Source organism: Olea europaea, unplaced genomic scaffold (genome assembly GCF_002742605.1).
Source record: "Olea europaea var. sylvestris unplaced genomic scaffold, O_europaea_v1 scaffold2476, whole genome shotgun sequence".
Lineage (NCBI taxonomy): Eukaryota > Viridiplantae > Streptophyta > Magnoliopsida > Lamiales > Oleaceae > Olea > Olea europaea.
This window is the reverse complement of record NW_019242977.1, coordinates 63,130-82,823: the sequence shown is the minus strand read 5'-3', so window position 1 is coordinate 82,823 and position 19,694 is coordinate 63,130. Positions and strand designations below refer to the sequence as shown.

Genomic DNA, 19,694 nt, shown 5'->3' with positions numbered 1-19,694 from the left:
CCATGAACATTAATGATCGGGCATATTGAAGAAAATTATATTAGAATTTTCAAATTTATATTTAAAGGTAAAATGCTTTGATGTTTAGTGTTGAAGTCTTGAAAGCTCAAAGAAATTTTTCTTACCAGATTGTCCGGTAGTATAGCGGACGTCCGGTGAAGATTTTTTACCCAACGGTCAAAATTTGGAATGTTCTGTCACCTGACTCACCAACGGCTAGCAGACTTATCCGGTACCTAGCAACGTCAGTATGCTTGTCCGGTAGGGCAGTTTTTTTTTTGTTTTTTTTTATTACCATTTAGAAGATCTTTGAGTGCTATAAATACCACCTTCTCTTCCATATTTCAACAACTATTCATGAGCATTAAGTGAAGTATTTATTAATCTTCCCAACCTCATTTTTCTACTCTTTTAAAGATCAAATCATTCATTTATTGAAAAACTTTTTTGAGTGAATCATTTTATCTCAACTAAAGTTTTTCAATCAAAACACTTGAGCTACCTTCTTTGTTATCCATTAAAGTGTTAGCCTAATTTTCTCTCATTATACTCAACTTTGATATATTATTTATTGAGAAAAAAACTTCAAATTGTAATTTTAAAACTTTTGGGTCGTGTTGAAGTCCCGAAAAGATCAACATTGTAAGAGGATCGGTGCTCCTTGATTGTAAGTCACCGAAAGCTTTGTAAAAGGGTCGGATTGCACTATAAGTCAATCAATATAATGAAAAAGGCCTTGCTCGTGACGGAGAGCTTGGTAACAGAGGATATAGATCAGTTGAGTTGGATCAAACCTCCTATTAAATCGTTTGCATTCTCTATCCCTTTTACTTATTAGCTTTACATCATCTTCACTATTCATTTTCGTATTTGTGCAATAGATACATCTAGAATTAAATCTCAAAAAAGTTTATAAAACCAACTCAACCCCCCCCCCCCCCCCCCCCAGTCTCTTGGTTAGTCAATCTTTGGCTTTCACTTTTGTCGTCTTTTAACCTTTTGTTTTGGGTAATTAGTACAAAATATTTTTACCTTTCAATGTTATTGTGCAAAACTTTTTTACCTTTAATATTTTTGACATTTTTACCCCTATTTTCATGTTTCATTGCAAAAATGTCATTTTTTTCCAATTTCTTGATAAAAAAATGTAAAATAACAAATATACCCTCCTGTTAAAATAAAACAAAAAAAAAAGAAAAGAAAAATTAAAGAATAAATTGTAATTATACTCCCAATTTTTTTTTTTAGAAAGTGTCAAATGAGTCCAAATAAATTATTAAAAGAGTAATTAGCACAAATGTCCATACATTTCAATATTATTGTGCAAAATATTCGTACCTATCATTTTTTTTTTCCATTTTCACCCTTATTTTCACATTACATTGCAAAAATCATCATTTTTATCCATTTTTATTTTAAAAGCTGTAAAATAAAGATTATACCCTCCTATTTAATTAAAACAAAAATAAAAGAAGAGAAAAATAAAAAACAAATTATAACTATACTCCCAAAATTTTCAAAAAATTACATATAAATTCCAAATAAATAATTAAAAAAAGAAAGTAATTTTTTGAATTTTTTGTTTTTAATTATTTATTTGAAATTTATTTGCACTTTCTAAAAAATTTTGGGAGTATAGTTGTAATTTGTTCTTTATATTTGCTTTATATAAATATGAGAGTATATTCATCATTTTACAATTTTAATTGAAAAATGGATGAAAATGATGATTTTCGCAATGAAATGTGGAAATAAGGGTGAAAATATAAAAAAATGAAAAGTGTGGACGTTTTGCACTAATTACCTTGTAATAATTTATTTGGATCCATTTGCAGTTTTTTAAAAAATTTGGGAGTATAATTGTAATTTGTTTTTAAATTTTCTTTTCTTCTTTTTTTAATTTAAATATGAGAGTATATTTGTCATTTTACATATTTTATTAAGAAATTGGATGAAAATGAAATTTTCCACAATGAAAGGTGAAAATAGGGGTGAAAATGCTAAAAATTAAAAAGTAATGACGTTTTGCACAATAACATTAAAATATATGGATGTTTCGTGCTAATTACACTTTTATTTCCCATCCTTTAAGCTTTTTATCCACCCATGCCCTTTTACCCACCCCGCACCTACCCACCTCGCCTTTATCACCGATCCTTATATACAAATGTTTTTTTTTTTTGTTATTTTCTCTCAGTTTTCGGGGTTATTATGGAATGTCAAACGAAACCGAAACATTGCATTATTAATACCATTATGAAATGCTCATGGCATAATTCCTCGCATTGTTAACAACGCAAGAAACGGTCAATCGTAGTAAAAGTTACGACGCATCAAATAGGCCGTTACAAACTAGTATTTCAAGAATTTCGATAACATTCTAATTTTAAAATTTTGATATGATCGCATGCTAACCGAATTCATAAACCGTCTATGTCATCTTGAAGTTCGTTTCGAGAACTATATTGTAGACATATCAAAAGATCCAAACAAAAATCTTTGAACATTAAAAATAATTTAATGAATTTCTCAAAAAGAGACGTATAACTCATTTTTTCTTTAAAAATTTTCAATTATTTCATTTGTGTTTATTATTTTTGCGCGACAAATTTCTTAATATAATTTACATAATTTATTAAGATATTTCCATATGTGATATGACGTCAAAAATTTTCGGATCGATATACAAAATATAATAAATTAACATTAAATAAGGCTTTCGAATTATTTTTTTTCCTTTTTAATCCATGTTCTGAAAAATGAAAGAACAAATTAATAAAAAAATAAACATTGAATAAGGTTCAAGTAAGAATTTTTTTTTGCTTTTTAATCCATGTTTTAGCCATCCTTGGACTTTCTTGGTGCAATTTTCGTTCTTGCCTTTACTATGGTATATACATATTTTGTTGTTTTTCCCCACTAAACCTCAGGACACAAGACTTCTTAAATCAATGATCTCGTACAAGCTATTCAGTTGCAAAAGTTAGTTATTTTAAGCACGTTTTAGAAACCAAAAACCTTAGGGTAGTAGCAATTGTATATGGAAAGACGTGATCATATGTTCCGTAGTTGTGTACAAATAGGGATGGATTTATAGTGGGTCACCTGCCCCCACAATAAATTTGAAAATTCAATATTTTTTCAAATTTTTTTTTCAAGATTTTCAAAAAGGTCCTTGTAGTTTTTAATTTTTGCCCCTACAATCAAAATTCTATGTAATTTGCCTCCACAAATCTTATCTTCTAGCTCCATCCCTATGTATAAATGATAAGTTTGAAAATGCATAAAAAAACCTTCAGGTGGCTTGTAAGTCAAGCTTGAAAATATCCATACGAAAACAAAAGAACTCTCTTTGGTGTCTCCTTTCTATTGGCCACAAATCTTTCTAAACTTCTGAAGACAATTCTGAACCCTTAAAGGCTTCTTTCCGAGCCTACGTATCGAATAATTGCATTGGCTACAAATCAACCTGCATCAATTGATAAAACTTTAACAAAGTTTATCAAACCAACATAATAAAAGAATAATTTAAGATAACATAATTAATTAAGAATAGTGTACAAATTGTAGTGAAGCAATTTGTTTACCGTATAATTTTTTGTATAGAGCAAGGTTGTAACTCTCCTATACTTATCCCTGTTGATATTCTAATTGTTTTTTAGATTAAACCGTAGAGAAAATGTAAAAATGATCATGTAGGACAAGTATTGAGAAAAGAAGTGAAAAATAAGTCGTTTTAGTAGAATCCCTTGCCTAAGAAAGGAAAATATTATGACCATTTTGCTTAACCCACGTGACAAGTATATTACATACACTTATTTGGGCCTTTAAGTTAGAGTATTTATAGTTTATTTTGACAAATTATAGCTTCATTCTATGTGTATTGTATTTGTTAGGTATAAATCGACATAAATGGTGCAATTGAAAAAAATGATAAAAAAACTCAATTGTAAGAGATCCAAAGTTCATGGACTAATGTGCAAATACTCAAAAGTTGTGTCGACCTCACAATGAAAATTCAAGAATGCTAGGGATCAATTGGATGAGGAAAAAAATTCAAAGAAAATAAATATAGTCAAGGTATTATCAAACATCAATTTCCAACGAAAAAGTTATGTTTCAGATTTTCAGTATTGAATATAGACTTATTTTGGCATAGAAAATGTTCGAATTGGAAAGTGATATTTAAATAAGATGTAGCCCTTTGAGTTATCTTTCCATTGCACTTTGAATTAACTTAATCGAGTAATGGGAGAGAAAGTTGTGACAAAAGTACTGAAGACTGATCGGGATAAGAGGAGGCGCATACCTTGGCCTGTAGATGAGATGCGCTCTTCCTCCTCTTCTAAGACCGACCGAAGCTACCAAATTCACTACGGCGTGTTCCCTAACTAAGCCCAAATGCACGGCCCAAGGTAAAACGAAAAAAAAAAAATCCTTTTTCCTTGTCTTATTTCAATATCTTTTGGAATGGAATTTTTAAGTATACTATATATCAAGAGGCTGTCTAGAACAATAGGTAACCTAGTTTTCGACATAGAAGAGCAAGAAAATAGTGATTTTTACATTCAACATGTGAAATTTCATCATTTAGGATCGAATTTCAAGTGACGAATTGAAATTTCCACGTTCTTCCCAAGTTTCTTTGTCTCGGGTGGTATTTCTCTTTCTTTTGTGTAATTTTCATATGGCAATGTTAGGCTAAATCTTTTATGTCCTGGATGGATGAAACATTTGATTTATAGTTTTTAATTCGAAACTTATTATTTTTTAGTTAATTTTTGTGTTCTTGGTTAAATATGCACGAATCTTGTTTTGTTTGAATGTTTGGTTATCATTTAGATAACTAGTTGTTTACTTGTAGTGTTGGGAGACTCACAATAAGTACAACACTTCATATTTAACCCACGAAAAATAGATATAAGGAATAATATTTATGGCGTGTGCAATTGTATACGATAATCCTGTGATTGACCGCGTGCTTTGCATATAAATTTGATCTAGGAATATGATTGGATTGTGTTAAGCATAGATTTAATATATCTTGGAAGAGAATATTAGATATTAACGGATTATTGATTGTCAAGAACACATTAATCAAGCTACTTATATAAGTCGAGAATTGGAATTAGACATCAACAGGTGAATTCTAAAATCTAATACATTTATCTCATCTTTGGATAAAAATCAATTTTTTTATTACTTTCATAGTTTAAATTAGAATAATAACAAAAAACAAATCTCTTTTGTGTTACATTAAATCAAATTTGATTATAATTAGTAAACTATAATTACAATTATTCATTGTGGAACATACTTTTAACTCACTAAATCTATTACTTGTCAATGACCTTGTACGCTTGCGGATTTTGTCTGAACACCACGTTTCAATTTTCAATAGCCCAATCTTTCTATAAGATATACTCTTTGCTATTGATGTGAACAACATGCATTCATGCATTGTTACACTTAAAAAGCCCTTGGCGAATTCGAGGTCAACAAGAATGGCATCTTCCAGCTCAATATTAATGTCAAGAGTGATAATTTGGTGGCATTAAAGACATTGGATAGTTTGAGAATTATATGGAATGTGTTTTTGAAGGATTTTGAGAGTGAGTTCACTATGATGGATTGTAGAGGGAAGGAGAACTTTGTTTTGGGGTTGAAGGGAGGTCTTCGAAGGATCTGTCGCTATTGGGGTGTTGCTTGAGAGGTGATGCTAGTGGACTGGTGGCGAACTTGAGGTTGGGCTTGAGGTTAAGTGGTAGTGGAGAAAATGAGTGGGGGGTGTTGAGTGTCGTGAGTTGGAGATATGTTTGGGTAGATCATGTACTCATCCATTTGCAAGATTTTCTTTCACCTTAATTAATAAATATACTTTTTTAATATTTATGGACAATATGATACGTGATATTTAAATCTTATTTATTTAATAATACTTAGACAAGCTCCACGGGTAGAAGTTTTTCGCTAAGAGAATATTTATGCATGATAGTGTAATAACTTTTGTGCTAGCTTGACATTTGGGCTGTCCCAAGTTTTTGTCTAACTACTTGTTGGACATGTTTATCTATAGTAGTCCAGCATGTTTAGTTATTGTAGTCTGAAAATATTTGCTATCGATTTGCTTTCCTAAAATCATTAATTCTTTCAATTTAATCTACTTTCACATCAATGCCATGTTAGATGGAGTATATTAGGTCATACATAAATATAGAAAATATAATAAATATTAATTGAGCGCTTAATTTATATTATCGAATATTGGTAATAATATCAATAAAAGAAAGTTCTCTTGGGCTTCCAAACATGGTTCAACTCTACATATTCTTGTATGGTCAAAGGGGATCAAATTTTTTTTTTTTTTATTTCTAAAATTTCTTAAAATTTAATTTATAACAATTTTCGCATTGAACCAACAAATACTAGTATTTTTAGTTAAGAAATTTTCGGAAATTTTCACACTTGGGGTAGATTTTGGTGCCCATATTTTGTAAGCCTCACCTTATAAATAAGCAATTTCTTTTCTACCGAACATGTTCTCAATTTTGCAAGAAATTTTTATCAATAGTTTTTTTATGACCTTTCCCTTGGGTTAGTAATCTAAATGGTCACTGAACTTTACAAAAAGTTTTAACCAGGTCGCTAAACTTTAAAAATCACTCAAGTCTTTGCTAAACTTTGCAAAAGGTTTATACAGGGTCATTGAATTTAAAAAATCACTCAATTTATCACTGAACTTGTCAAAAGATTTCCACGAGGTTACTAAACTTTGTAAAAACTTTTCCATAGGTCACCGAATTCAGTGAACCATAGGAAAGTTTTTACAAAGTTCGATGATGAATGAGATAATTTTTAAAGTTCAGTGACCATTTAGGTTATTAACTCACTTTCCATTTTTCTTTTTCTAGCGCTGCTCACAGTTTTCTTCATTCCTCGAAGTCCAAAGAATTACGAGAAAGAATTGATAAGTCGCATTTTTCGACGATTGGGAATTTTCATAAGGCGGCTAAAAATGGCGGCAGAATCTTTGTGTGTACAGCCCTCTGCTACTGATTCTTCGACTTCTCGATTAAATTATATATTTGGAGGGCCTAAATGGAAACCTCCAATTGCTACAGCGTTTGTAGTTAGGAAGTTCAGTGCAAGGTTAATTATTTAAGCTTCTCACGAACCCTTGGATGACAGCAAGAACAACAAGTTCTATAAAGAACTAGGTCTCTCTCTCTTTTTCTCTCTCGTTCTATGTTTATAATTGTGTATGCATATGCAATTTCAGGATTTTGGAGTCATTTGTGTACTCATATGGTTTTCTTGGCCCATATAAGAAAAAATGTTTATTGTTAGATGCAAAATCTCTTACCCCTTCTCTTGAAAATTGAATAAATAAATTGAATAAATTAATGAGAAGATATGCAGCTAAAAATTTGCACAAGTTAATGAGTCTTCAAAAATATGTGAAAACACTTTATGCTTGTTTTCGTCATTAATAACATTTGTTATTTATATTGTTTGAATGTTATTGGTATTTCGTTTCTTAGTTCAGTTAGTTATACACCACAACAATCATAATTTGGATTGACTTGGACCTATAGAGAACAATAAAAACTATTTTTCTATACTTATTTTAGCCTCAGCTTCTCAGCATTTTTTTCTATTTTGCCTTTCCTTTATTGGATATTTATCTTCAAGACGATTTGTTTATGAGGTAGTACATTATTTAGAAAATGGTTAATTTTGAGTTTGTGGCATTTTACATGTTTTTCAAGAAAAAGGCCTTGTAAATCAAGGAAATATATTCCCCTCAACGAAGTTATGGTTTAAATTTTAAAGAGTTATTGAAGCAATATTATGTTTCCTATATACAGCTATAAATTTAACTTCAGATTTCTAAAATAAGGATCGACTGTTCTCTGTCAATTCTACGAACAAGGAAAAATGAATCCTAAGGCCTGATAATCATTAGGTTATTTTCACAAAGATTATTTTACAATACATTTACTCCTTGCATGATTTTCAGATCTGCATTTCTTCAAGATCATATTTGTATGATATATGCATCCAATAGTCTAATACTTCCCGCTTGGATTGGTTGTAATGGTTTGGTTTTATATATGCATGTTTTCTTTAAGAAAAAGGATAGAAGATTCGATTCTCCGTGCATGGATGTTAGCTCCAATAGCCTTGGAACATGAAGAAGCAAGACATTTTAAGCAAGAAGAAATTATTCGTGATCATGACTTGTGGGATGACCCAGGGAAATCGAATGAAATCCTCATCAAACTAGTCGACAGTGCCAAGGTGGTTGATGCCTTTAAAGACCTCAAATATAAGGTAGTGCACTTCTTGTGCAAGTATTTATATGTCTATTTGGATACAATTAGACTTGAGAGAGAGAGAGAGAGAGAGAGTGTGTGTGTGTAAATTTGCACATTTGTTTGTAATATACTAAGTTATTTGAGGTTATAAGATGATAGTGAAGGGGACTCAATATTTTGAGAAGTCGTAAATCTCTACTGCTGGCTGAGGAAGCTAAACCGATTAAGAGCTTGCAGAGCTGGATACCATAAATTACGAGCTTTTCAAGCAGGCACATTTTGGATCTGTAAATTTAAAAAAGTTTTTGGATAAGTATGAGATGTCCAAGTTTCTGAAAGAGCCATATGACATGGAGGGAGCATGTCTCATAATTGAATCTAGACGTGGAGACATTTAATCGGAGGTTTGTGATTTGTGACTTTATTCTTTTCTATAGAGTCACTGCTCTTTTAAATGAAATGCCCTTTATAATTCATCAGTGATGGATGATTTTACTTCGCAAAAAATGTTTATTATTCTATAATCTATTTTTAACCTTGACTCTCTAAAGTTTTACTTTGTAGATATAAGCTATTTTTTTAAACCAAATCTTTTATTGATTCGTTTGTCAATTAATAAAGGTTTGACTAGGTTCAAGATTAGGACTGTCCATGAGCACACCCTTTAGAGTTTCTAATACGTACATGAATAACTTTGTTGAATCCTTTCTTTGAGCTTTCTTACATGGTCAATGTGATTGTCAATGATTCATTCTTGTTAATCATAGTTCCTTTTATTTTCTTTTTGGCTCTGGCTTTATGTCTTTTATCAATTGTTTTTGTATTCCTGCTAATGAATAGTTACAACTTTGTCAAATTGGTAACTAATTCTACATACCTTACTGCTTTTTCATTGGATAAACTTGCTTTAATGTGCTATGATGTGTTCTTTCTTTTTTTATGCATTATTCGTATATTCAATGTATGAACGAGTTTGAAACAAACCTCTAAACCTTAGTAGACTTTTAGTATAGTTGGCCACATGGATCAGCTTCTTTGTTTCTAGACTCGCAAGGACCATTTCCTCCATTAATGTAATAAAGCATACGAGTTACTTGATATTTTGGGAAAAGATGATCTTTTATCTCATTAGCAGTAGGTTTGTATTTTATTTTTTTAGCAGAACTGGGTCTTCTCCATTAAGATCTTGATGTAAATTCTATTTAGACATGGGCAGTACAACTCATTCGAATGTACATGAAATGGTCTAAAAATCAAGGTCATGCTGTGAGGTTAGTTGAGAGATGTCTTGCAAAGGATGGAGGTATCAAGTCAGCAACAATTGAATGCGAATTCAAATTTGCTTATGGCTATCTATCAGGGGAAAGAGGTGTTCACCAAATAATTGAAAATCATAAGAGTGAATTTAATTACCCTGAGGTATGAATTTCTGATACTATTACAAAGGACCCAGAAATTTCATCATTGTGATTAAATTTTTACTGTCAATTGATTGATAAAGAAAGGACACTTTCGTATTTTCATCGATAATTTCTGTATTATTTATTTGGTAGATGTTGGTTAGAATAATAATAAACCAAGCCTTGTTCCCAATAACATGGGACATGAATAATTTTTTGCCATTTTTTCAGGTCATTGCTATATCTTTTGGAAGAATTGATAAATGTTATGTGCTCTTGAAAAATGACTTACAATCCTTGTGATCATTTTGTGAACAATAAGAACTCTGACCATGACTACACCACCACGTTTGACTGGTTACAATCGAAGAACACTGTTGTATATGATATCATGGTTAATAAGAATTATTTTATTATAAAGTTGGGAAAATTTCTATAGAAAACGGGTACTAGAACATGCTTTGACATGGTGGTTATCAAAAAGTAAGGACAGGCAAAAGATAATGTTGGGAACAATCAATTAGGTTTTTTAGTTTCATGAAAAATTTGGTATACTAATACCTTAGATAAGAATAAAATACATGATTACGTTAGACATGAACATTCTTCACCATATTTGTCAACATATAAATATATTGATATTGATAATAAGGAAAAACTTATGGCATACTGCCCAAGTTATAGCCAAGCATATCTTGGTTTGAGAACTTAAAGTCTTCCTAAAATATCAGAACAAGAAGAGGCTACTATATGGTGGCAAATGAACCACAAGAATCTATGCGTGTTTGGCAAGCTTACTTCTAAGAAAAGTTTTGTTTCCAAACTTATCCGATACAGTTTTTTTTACTTAGAACTAAAAAAAAGTTATTTGGGCAGTAAAGGGGGAATTATTTTCAAAAATAGGCACACCTTAGTCCAACTTCGAGCAACCAAAATCTTTAATTTTATAACCTACTTATTTACTTTTCAGTGAAGTTTTTAAGCTATGCCAAACACATGCACACAGAGCTTATCATTTTGGCTAGTGAGTTTGGCTCTCAGTTCTATACCCCGCATCTTTAAATATCTTGTTCAGTTTTAGAATTGGCTATTGAATAAGTAGTGGTTCTTTAATATCCCATCCTATATTCAGATAATATAACATATAAAACCCTAATTCTTCATTTTTTGGTGCTTGAGTTTCATCTCCTTGTTTATAGCGTAATTTGGAAATTTTGAGAAAGAAATTTCATTTTTACATCTAATATCTAATTTTAATTGAACCTCAGACTCTTGATACAAAGGCCCATATTATATAATATTGTTGCATTACTACTACTAATATGTTGTAGGCTAGCTTAGCGGTTGTGGATGTGATTCCTTTATTCCTTGAATCATTACCCGGACTATTAATTGATAACGAGGATCTACTAGTCTACTGCTCATCGTCTTCCAAGAAGCCAGGCAAGATTTCTTCATCAATTTCCATTCAGCATATTCCAACTGGTGTAGAAGTCCAATCAGCAGGTGAGAATTTTGCTTGGGATAGTTATAGTTTCTGTTAAGTTCATATTATTATTTTTCTTGGTTTTGTAGTAATATAGTTCTGATTCATGTGCTTGGCTCAGTTTCTTTGATAAATACACATTTGGACTCTACACAGACAGCAAAGCCACCAAATATACATACACGATTGCACAACCATACCCATAATCTCTGACTTGTGATGGCAATTATAAAGTGCCTCGAGAATAATGAAAAATATGCGTAAGTAAACGAATAATGATATCTTGCAGCTTTTGCTACTGTTATAGATAAAAGGCTTTCTTGTCATGGATGACGTTCATATGTATTTCCTTACCAAAATAGTACACGACTCGAGCCCATGAGCTATTGCATTAGCATATTTGTTCTAAAATAGAAAATATCAAAAGGAGATGAAAAGATTACCAGTTTTTTGTTAAAAATGTGCATTTTTCTATTCTACATTTTCAAAATGTTCTACAGTCATTAAGAGAAGATGAACAGGAGAAAGAAAGGACAACGAAAAAGACTGTTCTCTTTGTAGGTGAAAGGAGCCATGTTACAAATAAGATTAAGGCCCTTTAATTGCTTGAAGGCTAAAATATGAGTAATATAAAGAAGGATGATGTTGTTGATATGTGGAGTCACGAGGCACGGAGGTATGTGTTTTGACCTACCAAGATGGTAGAAGATGCAAAAATCAGTACCCAATTTCCTGATGTAAATGCTGTTTAAAACAGAAACATCGACTCTCTTATTGCGGCTCACATTAATATTATACTGGCATATAATGTCGTTTAACCAGTTTCAGTTCAAAATTTTGTTCTACATATCTTGTTTTTATTTTTACAGTTGTTGGTGTAAAACATTCTTCTGTACATGAGCTGCTTATTTTTGGTTTCTGATAGCTCATTACGAAGCCATTAGTGTTGTCCTTGAGAAACAAGGAAATCTGTTGGATTTTTTAATACCCAATAAATCTCAAGCTATAATCTTAACGTGGGTTAATATACTTCGTAGGCATAGGTCGACGAATGAAATAAGTCTAATAACCAAGTTCATGAGCTCCACCCGGTCCAATTGTATTTCCTTTTGGATGGCTTGAATCTTAACCTGTTTATCTCTTTCTTGGTCCAATTAAAAGTCTAACCCTAGTATACTTATAAAGAATAAAATCTAGCCACTTTCAAGGATGATTTGTGTGGTTTGTGTGTAAGAAAAGGAGAATCCAGACTGCCCCTTGAAGTGTGTGAAAAAGGGCTCCTAGAAGTGTCCAAAACACTTGTTAACTTTGTGTAATTGGTGGTTCTTTCATAATCTACCTTTATGATTTTTTCTCCTTGCCTTTGTGGCCACAAATCATCTCCGTTTCTTGTCCTTCATGAGTAAGATTGAATAGAAATCGAGGTGAATTATATTGGTTGTAGATCGAAACCAGTTGGATTGGTTGTTGGTAGAGAAAGATACATTGGACTGAGCCCAAAAACACCAATTTAAAGACCCTTGGAAAGAGCTTCCATAACATGTATTAGAGCTTCAATGTGGTGGTTTTGGCTCGTGAAATATACCAGAAAACGACCTAAAAACCAGCAGAAACACAACAGAAATCAGATTGAAGAAGCTATCCAAAAAACTGTGCAAAATTCAAACTTGTTTGTGTAATTTTCGGACAATCCAGAAGGAGTTTTGTGAAATGGAAAACCACTAGTGTGACATGCAAGTGGTAGCAGTCCAACCTGTCCAGCGCGTAAGGACCACCGGCGGCGCGTAAGCACCACACGCAGGGAGAGAAGCCACGTGTGAGGGCGGGTGAACAAGATTTTCGAGATTGTCTCTTCAGGCAGTTTGTTGCTAACATTATTTCTGACATTTTGGTGTTGTTAGTTTTCTGTTTCAAGTTGTGTAGTAGAATCTGGACAAAATTGTTCTATTTTCATTTTAAGTTCTATTTTTTACCTAGGTTTTCTACCATCTGATAAGTGTCATCCAGTGCTAAAGAATTTACCTTTTAAATGCTGGTGAAGGTTCTTTGGATAGAAGCAATCAAGTGATTACCGAAGATGAGCCAAATATCACTAAAAACACCTCAAAAAGAAAATCTAAGGGGTTATCAAGTAGTAAGATTGTCCAAATTACAGATGATGATTTGGAGGTTTCTGGAACTAAAAGGACATAGAGAAGTGCAAAGCAATCTCCTGTAGACACCGTTGACGTAAAAACTTTGCAGAATATGACGGAGCAAGATCTGAAGATTCCCCGGGAATTGAGACAATTAAATTTTACTAAAATAGTTTCATTAGCTCCCGAGGTATTATAAAATGAGATCATCCATTGATGAGGAAGGTTTTTTTGTTTTATCTCTGTCATTGACATTTCCAGACTGGAATTATTACTATTACTCTTACCTTATCTACTAAAATATCCCAAATGAATAAATGGCACATGATAATATCAGATAAAACATCCATTCAGGCAAAGAGAAAAGTTTCGTCGAGAATAACTTCTGCAAAATTTAAAGCCCCAGACAGTGTTGACCTTGCCGTAGAGGAACCTTGGACTATTTTTGCGCACAAGAAGCCGCAAAAAGGGGTGGATTGCTTACAATCCCAAAACTGTAAGGCCACCTCCTCTTGCTGTTGATATGGACATTTGAAGTTAATGTCTTGGAATGTCAATGGTTTAAGAGCTTTATTGAAGTTGGAGAGCTTTTCCACGTTGCAACTTGTACAAAGAGAGAATTTTGATATATTATCCTTGCAATAGACTGAACTCCAGGCAAGTAGTTTGTTTTCAAATTTGAGAAACGTAATTGGAGTTCACTGCTTCCATTAGGATAGTCTATAGAACGAGAGAGACACTTCTCGGCAGGCTCCTTGTCCCTTGTATCTAGTATTCTTGCATTGAAATCTATGAAAGCCTGTGAGAAAATTTTGGCATGCTAACAAGTTTGATTATGCAAATATTTGATGGTTAGAAATTAACTTTAGGGTCATTATGATGATTAGAACAATTGAATGACTCTTTCCACATAGTTGGCCAGACTTTATGATTCCCCATATGTTCTGTAGTGGATGGAAACACTTTAGTGGGAAGCCTATCACATAATGTGGAAGAAATTACAATATCCTGGACATAGGATATCTTGTATGTTCTGGTCCCAACTTGGCAAGTATTCCTTTGGATCTCACTAAGAGTACTCTTACTGATGCAATGAGAGCCTACAGCCCATGTGTTTTTTTTTTTTACCCCCAAGAATCATGTTATTTTGGAGTTAATAACATTGTATTTTCAATTCCTTAAGCAGGAGAAAGATGTTGAGTCAATCAAACAAAGTCTCCTAGAAGTTTACGACAAAAGCTTTTGGACATGCAGTGTCTCGAAGTTAGGTTATTCTGGTACAGTTATTATTTTACGGGTACAGTATTTTTCTGTTTTACTTGTTTCATTGGGGATAGTTCCAATTTCGCACTTCCTGAAGTGTCTTCATTTTTTTTTGGATAAAACCCCCTGTTCTGACTTGGGGAGAGGGTTGAAGACATGTGGCGCCTCTGTCTTCAATCCTGTCCCCAAGCCGGGCAAAGAGCAGGTCTCTCTTTTTTTTTTATGGAGGACTCATTCCCCTTCTTTTCATTTGGCAGATGAAACCACTTTCTGTCAGATATGGACTGGGCATGTCAGATCACGATGGCGAAGGACGTCTTATAACAGTGGAATTTGAAAATTTCTATTTGTTGAGTGGCTATGTTCCCAATTCTGGTGATGGTCTCAGAAGATTGGTAAATTATTTCACATTTTTATTTTATGGCCTTGTTTCTACTTCCCTCGGTTATTTTGCTTCCTAGCAAACTGATCAAAATTCCTTTGCTAGTCATACAGAATTAGTCAGTGGGATCCTTCACTTAGCAACTACATGAAAGTAGGTCTTAACGCATGCACGTACATTATCAATTACTTGCCCTCTATGTTGAACTTCATAGTTACATATTGAAATTAGAAAAATTGGTTAGTGAAATATTAGGTGTACTTCCAGCAAACTGGAATGTGAATAATTTATCTTCCAACTGTAATTAAGATGTTGATCTACAATTTTCTTTGTCAATAAATATGCAGGTTATTTAAGTTGTTTAATAATAAATGGATAATAAAATGCATATTAATCTAAATTTAATGTTAACTTCGTTTTCTTCATTTTCCTAAGTTATTCTTCATTTTCTTCATATACTTGCCCACTCAACTGACATATTCAATTTATTTGCCTTACTTTTGTGCATTGGTTCTTGCTTAGTTGTTAATTTCTCCATAAAATTAGGAATGTTTTACAAGTTCTAACACTATATCTAGGTGTAAATATCTTTCAAAATAATTTTACTTTGTCGTTACCTTTTCTTTTGCTTCTTTTATATTATTTGGATCTAATGTCTCTTTGTTTCCATCCCTTAAAAAAGAAAAATAATTTTGCAATGGACAAGGATAAATTCTAGTCCTATTTCACTATGAGAATTCTCACGAGGTGTGGGTCACACGCATTTTTGGAGGATTCACCTATGTAAGAGTTGTCATGAGACTGTGGTTATGAAATTGGGTTATTTCCTATAAACTCTTATTAGAATCAAGATTAGAGTGCGTGGTCATTTAGATCGCTATTTGCTATGAACTAGAGTCTAAATCAATGCTTTTTGTGGGACAATTGAAGTTCAGCTAAAGGGACTTTAATTCAAGATTTAGTCCATTATGATTCCCTCAAATAAAAATTATTATCACTAAGTGAGGTTTAAGTTCAAAAGACACTTATACCTATTACACAGTATAACGTTGCTGCTATTTATTATGCCCCTGTTTGAGCTATATTTTTTCATCAAAATATATTCTTCAATTATGATTTGATACCGTTTCAACCACATATTTTTCAATAAAATAATATTATACTCAAATGCATAACTTTTCCTTATTTTCTAATAACATATTCTCCATTTTAACACTATTTCAAAATGCATTTTTCTAGAAAATGGGGCTCAAAAAACCCCTTATATATTTATATATTTTGAAAGTTTAAAACTTGTGAGGAATTGTTGCGTTTTAAATTTTCAAAAATTAAAATTGATTTTAATTTTCAGTTTTTCTTTATAAAGGGAGGAAATTTTATAATCTGGACACAACTTGAGTTCATTGAATACAAAAATACTCTATTTATATTTTATATTATATTTACATCGTTTTGTTAGTTTGATGAGAGGCTCATTCTTTATCTTCCTATAGTCGTGTCCATAGAAGGAGAATTGGCTGTGAGCCACATGCGTTTTATTTTGAAGCCGTGTAGTGCTGAAAGTACCCGAGCTAAAAGGAGACAACATGACTTTAAAACAGCATCCTTGACGTGACTCCCTAATACTTGCAATTCTAACTGTCTTCTTATTGTTGAATTTCAATGTTATCATATTATTATGTTTATGCAATTATTAAATTATGTTATTTATATTTATTGGTTGATATATTTATCTACACACAAATCACCAACTTTTCCCAATAAGACCTATATCTACTTTGTAGCCGAATGATTCATCATAACGTACTAGAATCCTTTATATCATATACATGACAGGTTGATTCATAGTCGAGAAGTTAAGTATACTACATGATTATATTTTAAACAAACTAACACGTAGGTCTATCTTTGATCCATGGTGAACACCAAAATGTATTGATGTACAATATATATATTGCAATCAAATATGGGTGAACAATTCTTTCGTCGATATTAATTGTTCAACGTAAAAGAAATGACCTCTTGAGGTGATAATTGGTAAATGGTTTTTCGTTGTAAATCTCACTACAAGAAAAAAGGTCTTTTGCAACATGCAAAAGGCAACATTCACCGATTGCATGTAGCTAAAAGGGGTCTATCGCAACGTTCAGTAACTGTATGTTGCTATTGGATGACTAAATGGAGATTTCACAGCGTTTTGTTAAGGGATGTTGCTAATACAACTTTTTGCAACGTGCAAAATCCGTTGTCATTTAATTTCTTTTTGCAACGTACAAAGCGCGTTGCGTTTAGAGTTTTTGTAACGTGCATTGCGCATTGCCATTATTCAGTTTTAGCAATAGACAATGCGTGTTGCCGTTTTGTTGTTTTAGCAACGCACGTTTGAACGTTGCTATTGACTTTTGGCAACGTATATTGCGCGTTGTGCTTAGATTTTTAGCAACATGCATCGCGCGTTGCCGTTATTAGTTTTAGCAACAGACAATACACGTTGCCATTATATTTTTTAGCAACGCACTCTTGAACGTTACAATTAACTTTTAGCAACGTACATTGCGCGTTACCGTTAAAACATTTTAGGCCTTTTTTTTCTCTTACCCGCCCCCCCAACCTAGCAAAGAAGAAAGACTCAATAGCCATTACAACCTAAAGCCCTTCTTCACCCACTCTGAGAAATCCCGCGAACTGTCCTAGCTTCCCTTCGAACTCTTGCAGTCTCATCTTCCCACTCAAGGTGCCATTAATCGATTCTCGAATTGAAATTCGGTTAGGGAAATGAAAGTCTCCCCTCATCCAGCTCTCTGGTTCTTCTACCCACAACTGAAGCAGTAGCCTCAGTCGTAGTGCAAAACAGCCCAGCTCACGTAAGTATTCCTTTACTTCAATCAGAAATCTACCCATTGGAACATACACACACTCTTTGCTCGTTAAGCAAAATCAATGGAAGTTAATTCAGTGAAAGATTTCTGTAATTATGTGAGTCCCAAACTCTACATTTTTACTCGATTTGAGATTCACCAAACTTAATTAAATTTATTTCCTTTTATTTTTTCAATTTTGATCGTTTTACTTTTTTGTTGCAGTTAATTATTTTTGCATTTCGAAGAGGCCGCATTTCTGACGATTTTTGCAGATTATCGATTTCTCTTAAATCTTTTCCTCAATCCACTCCGCCTCTTCTTTGGATCTCAGGTACTCTCACGTAGAGTGTGTATGAAATATTTCTTAATCTATCATTTTGTCGTATAAATTCTGTGTATCTATCGTGTTCTCTGTTGATTTAGTTTGCTAGTATATGGCTTGGCTGTAATGAGATAGCAATCAGTAAATGCTGTGGTGTAATTGAACTGTAATGAAATCATCAATAGTGTCCTTACAGATAATAAAATTAGGAAATTGAACTGGACTTGTGGTGTAATTGAACTGGCTGATGGTGGCACTCGATGTTTGCTAGTACAGGGATTTATTTGTTGTCTAGTTCATATGATATGCAGTCTGTGTTCATATTATATGTTATGTTCAAAAATATTTTCTATATGCTGCCTCGTTTGTATATTTAGTAGTGTAAAAAATGTCTACTTAATTGAAGAAGTGATGAAGTGCATAATCGCAAGGCAAAATGATGGTTTTGGATTTCATGATAACTTCGGGTTTATTCATTTAGGCCCTCGTTTAGGCGCTTTTGCTTTTTATGGTAATTTTTGTTTTTGCAATATCTCTTTCCATAAAATTTGGATTTATATTTCGTTTGTTGGAAGATGATCTGAAGATAAGGATTTTTCATCTTAGTAGTTATTTCATATTTTTTTCTATTTTTGGAAAAATATCTTTTTTTCCAATTTTGCTAGGTTTTTTTCCTATTTTAAGGCGTTGTAAGCCCTTTGATGTCTAAGATGGTTGGATTTCTAAGCTTTATGATCACTATATGCTTAGGCACTGTAGTTTAATTAAGCTTACTTATAATTTTTGTAGCATAAACTGTTTCTTTATATGTTTTCTCATACTATTCATGCAATTTAACCCTCCCAGTTGACACTCCCCAAATAAATCCATGGAAACTAAGCAAAGAAAGATATTGAATAACCAATTAATTCTGTTGGCATGGGTACAAATTCTTATTCTTGTCGTTAAAAGATTAAGGTTGCTTTGCATTATATGCTTCCCGATATTTACTTCAGAATTCAAACAAAGCAATGTCAAGAATTCCCGATATTGAGTAATGTTTAATGACTTTTCTTTAATTGAATTACAAGACAAAACTCATATTTATTTGTTCATTCACATGCATGCATTTTTGTCCAATAAAAGTGAAAACTATCTCTGTTCACTGATATTTCATAAACGTCCAATAATTGGAGTAACTATGCCTACTTTCTAAAGCAGCTTTCGGCCATGTTACATGTGAAAGTGTTCTTCCTTGCTATTTCATTCTCCTTTACCTTTCACTTTCTTTTTGTTAAAAAGCTTAGAGCTCTATCTGTCCATCAGAAGTAATCTCTGGATGGATGGCATCCTCTAATTTCTATTAAAGTTTCATAAAACTATTCTTTACTGCTAAGTTATGGCCAGTGAAACGAAGGAAGGAAACTCAGTCGAAGTGACAGCAAATGTTCTTTTCAGATCCTATTGTCATTTTCTATATATAAACCTTGGGCTGAGGCTCCACAATTCAGAAATCTCCTCTGATCAAAATTATATTTATCCTTATAA

The 19,694-nt window shown here is 32.5% G+C and overlaps 1 protein-coding gene and 1 pseudogene across 1 annotated transcript; both read left to right on the top strand.

The window, feature by feature from the left end:
• The first annotated feature begins 7,015 nt into the window (after positions 1-7,015).
• LOC111382354 (peptide chain release factor PrfB3, chloroplastic-like) lies at positions 7,016-13,397 on the top strand. Its single transcript, XM_023006294.1, has 5 exons — positions 7,016-7,149; positions 8,133-8,334; positions 9,525-9,737; positions 11,050-11,224; positions 13,246-13,397. The coding sequence occupies exons 1-5, from the start codon at positions 7,016-7,018 to the stop codon at positions 13,395-13,397; spliced, it is 876 nt and encodes a 291-aa protein (XP_022862062.1).
• Positions 11,238-16,135, top strand: LOC111382349 (annotated as a pseudogene).
• Positions 16,136-19,694: the final 3,559 nt, after the last annotated feature.